The 13,967-nt window shown below is 37.1% G+C and overlaps 1 protein-coding gene across 2 annotated transcripts in view; it reads left to right on the top strand.

Annotated features, from left to right (window-relative positions):
* Positions 1–13,967, top strand: part of PDE7B (phosphodiesterase 7B) — a 346,677-nt gene that overhangs the window by 117,945 nt on the left and 214,765 nt on the right. Inside the window, exon 2 of one of the 2 annotated variants that reach the window (XM_059941133.1) lies at positions 7,975–8,035. In XM_059941133.1, the coding sequence (XP_059797116.1) occupies positions 7,975–8,035 (61 nt within the window). Of the gene's footprint in view, positions 1–7,953; positions 8,036–13,967 lie in introns of those variants that run through there. The other variant, XM_059941135.1, reaches the window with a different exon arrangement.

Genomic DNA, 13,967 nt, shown 5'->3' with positions numbered 1-13,967 from the left:
CAGAAAAAAAAGAGTATGAAATCTTATGTGAAGCAAAAAAACACATTAACTGGTTTAAGAAAGTTAGGAGTGCTGCTAATTGAACAATGTGTAAACTTTTCACTGTCTTTAATTTTTTTTCTTTAGAGTATAATCTGGTACTATTATTAATATTTGAATATTATTTTCAATTCAGATATAACTTTCCCTTAAGAAAATAGGTTTGATGAGTACTTAAATGTGATTTTCTTGAATCACACTTAGTTTTTCACAACTAATTTTATGATGAAAGTAATGAAAAATATACAGTCTACTTAAGAGAAATATACTTTATTGTAGATTTTGCTGGAACACGTAATTAAACTAATGAAAATTAAGTATTTTTGATATAAATTTTTAATGTACTAGAATTGATGCAGTATTTTATAACATCCATCTTGTTCTTCCTGACTAAAAGGTAAATTTTAGATTTAATATAGAAAATTCTTAGTAAATAAAATTAGCAACTAACTTGTGAAATATTCTGACTTTTAAAATTAGAAGTATTTCTTCATTTTTAATCTTAAATAATAATATGGGTATTAAAATAAAATTATAATGAATGAGTTCAATTTATTAATTCATATTTTTGTATTATAATCTCATCTACAGTAATTTAAATTGGTACATTCCTGCTCATAATTAAAAACTAAACTTGCAATGATACTATGATGTAGATAATATTACCTTACTTTACAGATGAGAGAGCAAGTTTAGCAAAACTAAATAAATTGCCCATGACGGTATAGTAAGTACGTGCATGAAGCAACAGGATTTGAACTTGGGTCAGTCTAATCCAAAGCCTATGTTCTAATAGGTGGCAACTCGTGCAAACAGCAGTGACTAATGAGTGAGAGAAGGGGGTGTAAATAGACCTGGTGTACTTGGCCAAGGCAATATCGAAGCCTGCAGTAGCCAGTATTGGGAATCTGGTCAAGCGTTAAGTAAGCTGTCAGCTTTCATTCTCTCACTCATTATGGGGAGGGGGGGCGGGGGGCGCGGGGTGTATTCTATAGTGAGTAGTACTCTCTGTGCCTCAATTTTCTACTCTCTTAAAAGGGTATGATCAGAGAACAAGACGGTAGATGCATAGTTTAGCCCAGAGAACAATGCTTAGCCCACAGTATGGGCTAAAGATATTTTAGCTAGTTCACAAATATTTATTAAGGGTCTGGTATATATAAGGCACAAGGGTTATAATAATGAGACATGTTAAAAATGCTAACAGTGAAAGTGGTTTGATTTCTTCATGGTCTATGAGGAAAATAGGCATTACACACCTGAGTTCATATGTAGCATAGCCTTTGTGCTATGGGAGGAGAGTGTGTGCCAGGAGACTCTGTGTCGCTAGCAGGGCTCCAGCCCCTTGGATGGGGATTTCAGTAACCATGTCGTTATTTAGGGGCGTTGCTAGCTGGGAGTGATGGAAACAAGCAAGGCAAGGTGGTCTCATTATTTTAGGCATAGAAGACAAAACAAAGATGGAGATTCTTTGGAGAGATGGGATTCTGAGAATCAGGCAGAACCCTGGTAATCAGAACCGGATCAAAGTCAGGGTCATCCAGCAGCAAGGTGCTGGGTTGGGGAGTCCCAGCATGCATGACCAGGAAGAGCAGCAAGAGAAGAGGGCTGCAGCCCTGAGAACCCAAGAAGGCATGGGACCTTCCCCCACGGCAGATCCTGTGGTTTTCTGAGACTTGAAGCCTGTGGCTTAGCCCAATTAATCTTCTAAACTGGGTCATCACCCTGGGTTGCACAGCAAGCAGGAACCTGGCAGCAAAGGCCCTGTAAACACTGGCATCAATGAGAAAAAGCACTGGAAAAAATCTGGTTTCTTTCAAGTCCTGAGAACTGAGAACAATCAGATTCCCTTCTGGGCATTGCTTTAAAATCTGGTACCATCATCAGGTAACTTTACAAAGCAGGGAAATTACAGAATTAGTTAGAGGTGCCTCAGCCATTTCCCAGATAGCCAGGGAGGTGAAGACAAGGAAAAGGACTGTCTTGTGATCACTGGAAGGGCCACCGCACCCGCTGTTGCTGCTTGGTCATTAGCTTGTATGGTCACTGAACCCAGGCAGGCCATGGCTTTTAAGGAATGCAAGTTTCATGGGAATTTTACAAACTTCTCCTGGATTTGTTAGCGTCCAGGAAAGGGAGCAAGACCCCCATGGAACACCCACACCCACACCACCTGCATCTAGAGGGGGTATATGTATGGATGCCCTTGGACTTGGGGACTTGGGTAGCTGTGGGAAGTTAGCCACCATCCACTGCAAGCCCCTGCAATTAAAGAAGGAAAGCTCTTCCATCCTAGCACATGCGTGGGCTTTCATCTTTAACAAAGGGCAAGTAATCACTCCAGAGTTATTTCCCTGTAGGACCCAGAATATGGACTGATAGAGCTTCCTAGCACTTTGTTTTACCAAGAAGTTGAAAACACTTTAGAAACATCTGATCTTTCAATTAAAAATAATTATTAACTCAGGTCATAAAAAAAATACCACTTTAAAAAGCAGGTAATACAGGAAATGGATCTTAGCAATTCGAAAGGGTTTAAACTCTGCCAAAACACAAACAAAACAACAACAGTCAGATCAGACTCCACGGATCATTAATCCTCACATTTGCTCTCCGATCTGACTTTGTGGCATATATTAGCATCCCCATGTTATTTACAGAGAAATGAAGTCTGAAGAGATTAAATAGCATGATAAATATCACATGATATTTAGTTCAGCAGAGTAGCCAGGGAAAAAGTTCATGATATGTACTTTCTGTTTAGTATTCAATGCACTTTTGCAACCTTCGGGTGCACCCAGCCTTCCTCCTCCACAGTCCATTCTCTTGACCTGCCAAAGGGAGTCCAACAAGCCAGCAGCTTGCTTCCTTTTCATGGTCCTGAACCAGCTGTCCATCTCTGTGCACAGTGTAGGTCATCCCAGAAAATGGGTTGATTTGAATGTAGTTGGGTCATCCTTTCTCCTCTCAACCTGTGCCTCTGTGTGCCAGGAGGTTGCATCATTAGGTGTGAAGAATATGAATTCTTTCATCTGGGAATTGTTTTCCCCAGAAATTACTTTGTCTTATAATATTTTAAGTGTAGGTACAATAAAGATTGACGGGAGTGGAATTAACCAAGTTGTGAACAGTGAAAGAAAGAGGAAAATGGACCAAAGTAGATGTCCTCAGTCTTTCTAAGGACAAGGAAATGAATGGTAAAAACAGGTCCAGCCTGGTACTAAATGACATCCATAAGCCCATGGGAGACAGGTGTAGAGAGGCAGAATATGAAAGGCCATTTTTATATTCACAATGTTGCAAATGGGGACAATTCTTTCCTATTATGAAATATTTCAAGCATAGAAAACAGAGAATAATTTAAGGAACAAATCATTATAGAAAAAGTTGATAACCCCTGTATGCCCTCCAACATTTCATTACTCTGTATATCTTCCCCCTACCCTGAATTTGATGTTCCTTATTCCTTGCCTGTTTTTATGCTTTTTCTGTAAATTAATGTATTCATAAGCAACACGTGCTATTTTTAGATATTTTCAACTTAATTAAAAAATGGAGACAGTTGTTTTTCCCTAACATGATACTTTTACATGATATAAACATTATATATGTTTGGGTTTTTTTATTAATTTATTTTATTTTTGGCTGCGTTGGGTCTTCGTTGCTGTGCACGGGCTTCTCATTGCAGTGGCTTTTCTTGTTGCGGAGCACGGGCTCTAGGCACATGGGCTTCAGTAGTTGTGGTGTACGGACACAGTAGTTGTGGCTCCCGGGCTCTAGAGCACAGACTCAGTAGTTGTGGCACACAGGCTTAGTTGCTCCGCGGCATGTGGGGTCTTCCCGGACCAGGGATCGAACCCGTGTCCCCTGCATTGGCAGGTGGATTCTTAAACACTGCCCCACAGGGGAAGTCCCTAAACGTTATATATGTTTTGTATGATTTGAAAATTATATATTTTACATGATTTAAACATTATATATTTTATAAGATTTAAATATTATACAATTTGAATATTATATATTTATATGTGTATATTATACATATAACATGTTTTTACACTATATGTAGCCCTAATTCATTTTCACTTTTTTTTTTTAACGTTTTTATTGGAGTATAATTGCTTTACAATGGTGTGTTAGTTTCTGATTTATAACGAAGTGAATCAGTTATACATATACATATATCCCCATATCTCTTCCCTCTTGTGTCTCCCTCCCTATCCCACCGTTCTAGCTGATCACAAAGCACTGAGCTGATCTCCCTGTGCTATGCAACTGCTTCCCACTAGCTATTTATTTTACATTTGGTAGTGTATATATGTCCATATATACACTACCACTCTCTCACTTTGTCCCAGCTTACCCTTCCCCCTCCCTGTGTCCTCAAGTCCATTTTCTAGTAGGTCTGTGTCTTTATTCCCATCTTGCCCCTAGGTTCTTCATGACCATTTTTTTTTTTTTAGATTCCATATACATGTGTTAGCATACGGCATTTGTTTTTCTCTTTCTGACTTACTTCACTCTGTATGACAGACTCTAGGTCCATCCACCTCACTACAAATAACTCAATTTCGTTCCTTTTTATGGCTGAGTAATATTCCATTGTATATATGTGCCACATCTTCTTTATCCATTCATCTGTTGATGGACACTTAGGTTGCTTCCATGTCCTGCCTATTGTAAATAGAGCTGCAGTGAACATTGTGGTACATGACTCTTTCTGAATTATGGTTTTCTCAGGGTATATGCCAAGTAGTGGGATTGCTGGGTCGTGTGGTAGTTCTATTTTTAGTTTTTTAAGGAACCTCCATACTGTTCTCCATAGTGGCTGTATCAATTTACATTCCCACCAACAGTGCAAGAGGGTTCCCTTTTCTCCACACCCTCTCCACATTTATTGTTTGTAGATTTTTTGATCATGGCCCTTCTGACCAGTGTGAGATGACATCGCATTGTAGTTTTGATTTGCATTTCTCTAATGATTAATGATGTTGAGCATTCTTTCATGTGTTTGTTGGCAATCTGTATATCTTCTTTGGAGAAATGTCTGTTTAGGTCTTCTGCCCATTTTTGGATTGGGTTGTTTGTTTTTTTGATATTGAGCTGCATGAGCTGCTTGTAAATTTTGGAGATTAATCCTTTGTCAGTTGCTTCATTTGCAACTATTTTCTGCCATTCTGGGGGTTGTCTTTTCGTCTTGTTTATGGTTTCCTTTGCTGTGCAAACACTTTTAGGTTTCATTAGGTCCCATTTGTTTATTTTTGTTTTTATTTCCATTTCTCTAGGAGGTGGGTCAAAAAGGATCTTGCTGTGATTTATGTCATAGAGTGTTCTGCCTATGTTTTCCTGTAAGAGTTTGATAGTGTCTGGCCTTACTTTTAGGTCTTTAATCCATTTTGAGTTTATTTTTGTGTATGGTGTTAGGGAGTGTTCTAATTTCATTCTTTTACATGTACCTGTCCAGTTTTCCCAGCATCACTTATTGAAGGGGCTGTCTTTTCTCCATTCTATATTCTTGCCTCCTTTATCAAAGATAAGGTGACCATATGTACATCGTTTTATCTCTGGACTTTCTATCCTGTTCCATTGATCTATATTTCTGTTTTTGTGCCAGTACCATACTGTCTTGATTACTGTAGCTTTGTAGTATAGTCTGAAGTCTGGGAGCCTGATTCCTCCAGCTCCGTTTTTCTTTCTCAAGATTGCTTTGGCTATTCGGGGTCTTTTGTATTTCCATACAAATTGTGAAATTTTTTGTTCTAGTTTTGTGAAAAATGCCATTGATAGGGATTGCATTGAATCTGTAGATTGCTTTGGGTAGTAGAGTCATTTTCACAATGTTGATTCTTCCAATCCAAGAACATGGTATATCTCTCCATCTATTTTTATCATCTTTAATTTCTTTCATCAGTGTCTTATAATTTTCTGCATACGGGTCTTTTGTCTCCTTAGGTAGGTTTATTCCTTGGTATTTTATTCTTTTTGTTGCAATGGTAAATGGGAGTGTTTTCTCAATTTCACTTTCAGATTTTTCATCATTAGTGTATAGGAATGCAAGAGATGTCTGTGCATTAATTTTGTATCCTGCTACTTTACCCAATTCATTGATTAGCTCTAGTAGTTTTCTGGTAGCATCTTTAGGATTCTCTATGTAGAGTATCATGTCATCTGCAAACAGTGACAGCTTTACTTCTTCTTTTCCGATTTGTATTCCTTTTATTTCTTTTTCTTCTCTGATTGCTGTGGCTAACACTTCCAAAACTATGTTGAATAATAGCGGTGAGAGTGGGCAACCTTGTCTTGTTCCTGACCTTAGTGGAAATGGTTTCAGTTTTTCACCATGTTGGCTGTGGGTTTGTCATATATGGCCTTTATTATGTTGAGGAAAATTCCCTCAATGCCTACTTTCTGGAGGGTTTTTATCATAAATGGGTGTTGAATTTTGTCAAAAGCTTTCTCTGCATCTATTGAGATGATCATATGTTTTTTCTCCTTCAATTTGTTAATATGGTGTATCACATTGATTGATTTGCATATATTGAAGAATCCTTGCATCCCTGGGATAAACCCCACTTGATCATGGTGTATGATCCTTTTAATGTGCTGTTGGATTCTGTTTGCTAGTATTTTGTTGAGGATTTTTGCGTCTATGTTCATCAGTCATATTGGTCTGTAGATTCCTTTTTTTGTGACATTTTTGTCTGGTTTTGGTATCCGCGTGGTGGTGGCCTCATAGAATGAGTTTGGGAGTGTTCCTCCCATTTTCACTTTTAACTGCCATGTAGCACTCCAATGTATGAATAACATTTATCTGTTTTGTAGCTGAACAGTAAAGTTTCTCTAGTTATCAGTCTAGAAAATGACTTGCTATGTCATAGCGTATGCACATTTCAACTTAGTAAGAATGAAACCTAGTACGTAATAAGTAGAAATCTAGTAAGATTTTGCCAGTTTTTCTCCAAAATGGTTCCATCATTTTATACTCCAACCCACAGTGTGTGAGAAGATCCATTTCTTTACATTTCTGATAAACTTGTTTGTGCCAGGTTTCTAAGTTTTGCCAAATCAATGGGCTCAAAATAGGCTTCATTTTATCTTTTATTTCCTGGTTCCTGATTATTAGTATGGTTGAATATATCCTCTCTGTTAATGACCATTCAGATTTCCTCTTCCATGAATTGCTTATGTCCTTTATCCACTTTTCCATTGGATTATTTGTTATTTTCTTATTGATTTGGAGGATTTACTTATACATTCAGGTACTAACCATTTGTCAGTCATATACATAAATGTGGTCTATTCTTAAATAACTGATTGTATCTCTGGAGTTTGCCCTGTACAAAAATTTTAACAAGCAAGTTAAAACTGAGATGTAGATAAGAAAGTTGATATTTCCATGAGTCGATGCTTCTGGAAAAGGATTATGAATGCCACTTTTTCATCATTTCCTTATTTGTGCAGAGAGTTCAGAGTTCCCAAGTTCAGAGAGTTAAGTGTAGGCCACCTAGGTTTGTACTTGAAAATGTCTGCTTGATTGCAGAGTAGGTAGCTTAGGATAATTTCAGTACTGAATAAGAGCCAATTTTGAGAGTGATTAACCTCAGATTACTAGATCTAATAGACTGTGTATCTTCCATCGAAATAGAAACTGTTGGACACTGGGTGCGTCTCTGGCCATGACCCCTCATAGGAGCACACAGAGTCAGCTTGAGGCAGGGGCATGAGGCATGCGGGAACAGTCTGTCCCCAATTTACCTCTCAAATATTTTACTACGAGGGAAGTCTCTGCTCATGACATAAGTCCCTAGACTCAGGCAACTAAAGAAAACATGAAGAGCAGAATAATGTCATGGTGATGTCAGGTTGCATGGACATGTTGCCTTGGGAACCCTGATAGGAAATCTTAAAATAATGATGACTTTCTTTCTGTTTCAGAGGTGTGGCGAAATCTTGTTTGAAAACCCTGATCAGAATGTCAAATGTGTTTGCATGCTAGGTAAGAAGGCTTCTCATTTAAAATCTATTAAGCATGCTGATGTCATGTGGGCTTACTGTTGTTCTGTTGCCTTACTGATTGTCTCTTGTTCCATATTGCAGAGGCTAATAGGCTCTTTTATAGGTTTATAGACAGCTATAACACATTTATATGTGGAACACTTGATGATAAAGAAAGGGTTTGATTTTAATAACTGTCAGTAAGTCAGGAACCATGCTTCTGAGTCTTTCAAATTTTTTCTTGGATCATCAACATAACATAGTATTGGGTGCTTTGTATTCAGGCAACTGTGATGAAAAAGTAAGAAGAATCACATTGTAATTCCTAAACTAGAGATCGTATGCTAGGCAAGTAAACTATTAAGTATTTACACCACAGCACAAAGTCCTTACTTACAATGCCTGGGAGGAATATACATTTGAACTAAACTGAAGTCAGCACAACAGTTACCCATACTGCATTTGTAATAAAAATTGCAGCATCATAATGACTAATCATTTGTTCTTGTGGGATGATATATCATCAGTGCCTTTCACAAACTCTTTAATATATAATATTCTGTTAAAAGATGAAGTTGATATTATTTTCCTCATTTTATAGAATAGAAAACTAGTACAGAGAATATAAGTGATGCACTTAACCTCAAAATGAGAAATGAGGCAAATCATGATATGAAAGTTTCTAATCTGTAAAAATTTAGGTCTAGTGTTTAGATCTTATTTGAGCCACTGAACTATGTTCAATGAACTTGTAATTAAGTAATTATAGTAATAGAACAAAACAGTAGCATGAATGACTTTCACCAAAATTTCACCCTAATCCATTCCAACTTTGAACCATCCTCATAAGCAAAGAAAAAAATTATTCATTTTAGCTCCTTCCATTTTCTCTGGCTACCTCATATGTTGGCAGCCTAGGTTATTGGAAAGATGGCTCAAAAGCAGACAGCAAGATAGAGGCAGCGGAACGTCTTGGTAATTTATAATTCAAGATCATCAAGTAATAAAAAATCAAAAGTTGCTCATGACCTAAAAACAAACCAAAAACAGAAACCAAACACAAACACTGTATTTTCCTGGTCTTCTGATCTTTCTTATTTTCGTGTGCTAGTATTTTAAACCTTTCTGATGCAGTTCTTGTATGTTTTTATTTTAATTAAGATGGGGCTATATAGTAACATATCCACTGGAAAATGAACATGCTACTGGAAGCACATGAACAATGAACATAGCATAGCATCCAGAAATCCATTTCAAATGTCCAGTATTCCTTTCCCTTAACCACGAAAATGCCTCAGAATGCTACCAGTGCAGGGTACAAACCACAGAGAGAGAGAGAGCGAGAGAGATGGAAGCAGAAAAAATTCCTTTGTCCAGCCATATGTCCCAACTTTGGATTTGGGAAACCATCTCATCACCACATCAGATCTATTCATCAACTCACTCATTTAACTTTCACAATAGCAATATGGTTTGGTGCTATTATAATCCTCATTTTACAGAAAGAAATTTGTGGCAAATGATCGAATACTATAGGACCTTAATCCCACTAAAATATGATTTGATTATAGCTTTTACATGATCTACTAACATGAATCAGTTTTAGTTTATGATGACTTTAAGCACATGAACACATAACTTATTTTGATGAATTTTTCCTTGTACTAGCTCTCATGTGAGTTGCTTGATTAGTTTATAGCTAGGACAAGGACAGCAATAGACTGTCTACTACTGCCTATAGACTTGAATTCACTTAAAGTCAATCATCTTTCCATCTCTTCTGGATAATATGGTGTGGTTTATAACTCTAACCAGAAGACACTCCTGGCCAGCAAATGCATTCCCCCAGTGAATCTGCCAACTTACACAAATTCCCAAAATTAGAAGAATATTTATATAAATCAGCTTTCTATTACTACCACTGTCATAAGATTTACAATTAACTGAGTACTTAAATATGTCACAGATGAAGTCCATCCTGAGTACCTTACATAGTTAGATCATTTATTATAAGTAAATTAAGACATAGCCTCTCTTTCAAAATATGGATATCTTTGGCAATAGCAGTGTATTATTAAGCTTGTGGGTTTCATTAGTTTATTAGATTTCTATTTTCTTAGGGATATAGAACTAAATAATATAAAGGAACCATGATAATGGAAGTTTTTATTAGTTTAAGGGCATGGGATAATTAAAGATGGAATAGGAAGAACACTTGTACATTTTACCTTTAAAGTAGATGGTAAATATTTATTGACTGTTGAAGATATTACTATGTCTAGTGAGCTGGAGTTACTCCGATAATGAAAATTATGCCCTCAAGGAGCTTACACCTAAGAAGGCTTAGACTTTTTCCTGCTTATGTTTTTAAGAGGATTCCTACAAAATTTAACTGAAACATTTACAAAGTCCTTTGAAATCTTAGATGAAAGAGAATACCAAAATAAAACTATTATGGGTATCAATACAGATGGATCAATCCGCCATTAGCATATGTCCACCTGAAGCCAAGGGCTACCATTTCACAGCAATAGTGTGCAAGATAATGAAAAAAGAAGTTGAATGATTTATTCCCTTAAAAGAAACAAGAGAAACTCAAGGCGTGAACATGTAACTCACTAAAATTGAGACCACATCTTATATTTTATCAAGAAGGGGCATCTGCATAACACAAAAATAACAACAGAGCTCCGCTTCACCACTGTCTGAGGTCTTATCTGAGTTAGTTTGTTGCTTCCTTTGAGAGGAACCTGTGATCGTGCCCTTATGACTTCCCGAAGCATTTCTTGAGAAAACTTTATATCTTCAACAGTAAAGGATAAGGAGTCTCTGCTGTTTAAAGGGACTGTTAAGTTTTCTAAGTGTTTCTAAGTCATGAATGTAGTTGGTGTTCTTGCAGATCACATTATAACCTTTTTATGAATAAGTCAAAATTTTGAAACAAGAAAACCAAATATATAAAGTCTGCATTTCCAGAACTTCACTCTGATCTTTATGCCACCCCAATATTGAGATCCCTAATGGAAGCCAACCTAAGACATTCAGCGCTTTGAAGTGTCAAGTTCTCGGCTCACCCCCTCCGGCATTCCCTCTCTACCCACTCACACACCAGGTTTGGGGCCCCCGCCTGGACCCCAGCTGTGCTTCAGCACATCTGCGATGGAATGGGGAAGAGGGTCACTAGCCAGGCACACCATTTGCAGTTTTCTTCTGTCCCACCGGTGTCTCCCCAGATCTTTCTGAAAAACACAATTTTTATGCTTTGAGTTGTTTACCTCATGACGTCCATGAACAAGTCATCCTCATTAAACTCATACTTCTGGCTCATTACATTCAATGAGACATAAGTGTAAAATTCATCTGAAGTTACTCTGAAGTACTGAATTCAAAGCCATTTTAAGTGAGAGCAAACTATTGTCATATGTGGGCCTTACAGGCAATCATTTCTATGTTCAGGGGAATAGTTTGTGTTGGATATGAAGGTAAATAAATATGTACTGCAGAGCTGGCTACACTGAGTATTTACTATTTATTCCTTAAAATTCTGTCAGAGGGGTAAAATGTAGACAGTGTTAAGTACCAAATTGTAATAAATGCTGCTTTCTTCTTTCCTTCACCCTTAAGGAGTTCAAAACTGCTAACTCCCATCCCCCTCCTTTTTCTCAATTTAGCCATAAGATTTCTCTCAAGTTAATACAGACCTCAAAGTTTACAGAACTGTATCAAAGGGTACACAACTGTATAGTAAGATGTGTACCTTAATTAGATGTAATGAATTGATAACCAAGGGAAGAAGGAAGTGGAGGAGAAATTATTTCTCATTACACAATTAACGTATGAGGTGTGGCCAGTTCCTAAAAGGATTTTATTTTTCAAAGTATAATGAAACTGGGCTTCCCTGGTGGCGCAGTGGTTGAGAATCTGCCTGCTAGTGCAGGGAACACGGGTTCGGGCCCTGGTCTGGGAGGATCCCACATGCCGCGGAGCGGCTGGGCCCGTGAGCCACAATTACTGAGCCTGCGCGTCTGGAGCCTGTGCTCCCCAACAGGAGAGGCCGCGATAGTGAGAGGCCCGCGCACCGCGATGAAGAGTGGCCCCCCCTTGCCGCAACTAGTGAAAGCCCTCGCACAGAAACGAAGACCCAACATAGCCATAAATTAAAAATAAATAAATAAATAAAGCACCTCTTCAGCTGGTACATGTTAAATGCCGAATAAAGGGTTTAAAAAAAAAAAAAAAAAAACAAAGTATAATGAAACTGCTAGGTACAAAGAGCCAAGAGTATTTAAAGAAACTAGATAAAATGATCGATGTTAATTCACTTAGTTCATTTGCTAACTTCTATCTGGGAAATGCTAAATCCTGGGGAAAGAAACTTTCTAAAAAGAGTTCCTGATCAGACTTGGTGCCCTTCTTTCCCTTGTAATTTTACAATTTGAAATTTTCAGTGGCCCTGCTTTTGTTTCATGTGTGATTCCTTTTATGCTGATTGGTGTCATATCATTAGAATGTAAGGTCGTACTTTCTTATCTGCCATGGCTTAGAAAGGGGTGTTCATATTGTCAGGTTTCTGGATGAAATTTTTTGTAAATCATTTCAAGAGATCGATCGTCAGTTTTCAAAGAAATAGAATACCATAAGATCAATATTTTATTAACATTTAACATGAGCACAGAGAGACTTGCTTTGTAGTCCAACCTCTGAAAAATTAACTGTGTACTTTCAGAAGTTGCTTCATCTTTCAGACTTCAATTTATAGTTTTTCTGCAAAGTGGTAATAAAAATGTCTGTCCCTTCCAGCCCAGGGGTTGTCCTGGTAATACCGAATGTGATGTTCTGTGAGGAGACGTTGCCTGCTATGATGCCCTAGATATGGTTTATGCATCAATAAATTAATAAATAAATAATAAACAACTGAAAATAAGCAACTTGATGATAAACAATAATAAACAAATAGTAAATTATTTATTGATGACATTAACAGTGTTTAGAAAAGCAATTAAAAAGACAAAACTATGCAAATGTGAGAGCAATTTTAGAAAATATTAAATATGTTCTTCAAAATTTTGTCATACCTCAAAGGCATCATCTAATATTCATTCAAAGGATATTCATTGAGCATCTACTATATGCAAGGTGCTATGCTAGGCACTGGGAATGCAAAGACCAGTGGAGCACAGGCCCTGCACTCAGAGAGTTTACATTCCAGGCAGAGATTCAAGCCCCAAACCCCAAAATCTGCAATGCTAGCTTGAGAGTGACAAATGATAGAAAAGAAATAAAGTGTGTTGGAACTTCAGAAGATGAAAAGAGTGCGTACAATTGGGATATGAAGACACGTGGATTGATATGCAAAGACCAAGAAAGAGGCAGCATTCTAAGTAGATACATGACCATTTTTAAAAGCCCAAATACAGGAAAACTGAGGAGTGGAGAAGGAAGTAAGTGTTTCAGGCCACAAGGAGTATAAAAGGATAAATTGGAAAGGAATTTGAGGCCTTATTGTAGACAATTTGACTGTTACCACTGGCTATAAAAAGGACAGAAGTACCAAACGAAAGAGCGTTCTGGTCTCTTTTATTTAGTCAGTTAGAGAGCATTTTTTAATTTAGACAGAGGGTATTATAGAATATTCTATAAACTAGTTTCTGTGGGGCAGTATTGAGTACAGCTGTTCACCAAATACTTGTGAAATTAAATAATTTTAACCCAATGTATATTGGAAACTGATGGCCTGAATTCTAGGCTTGATTATTTTAATGAATATTACTTTTATCTTTTCTCTTTGATATCAGATATCATAGTATTTTATTTAAGAAGTACAATATTGTCATCTTTTATACTGGAAAAAAATTGATATTTTTTCACTTTTTGGAACTTTTTCATCTAATAAAATTGGGAGATTTTTTTATTTTAAAATTTTGCTCTTATCA

Source organism: Balaenoptera ricei, chromosome 12 (assembly GCF_028023285.1).
Source record: "Balaenoptera ricei isolate mBalRic1 chromosome 12, mBalRic1.hap2, whole genome shotgun sequence".
In the NCBI taxonomy this organism is placed as follows: Eukaryota; Metazoa; Chordata; class Mammalia; order Artiodactyla; family Balaenopteridae; genus Balaenoptera; species Balaenoptera ricei.
This window is presented reverse-complemented; position numbering and strand designations above follow the sequence as displayed.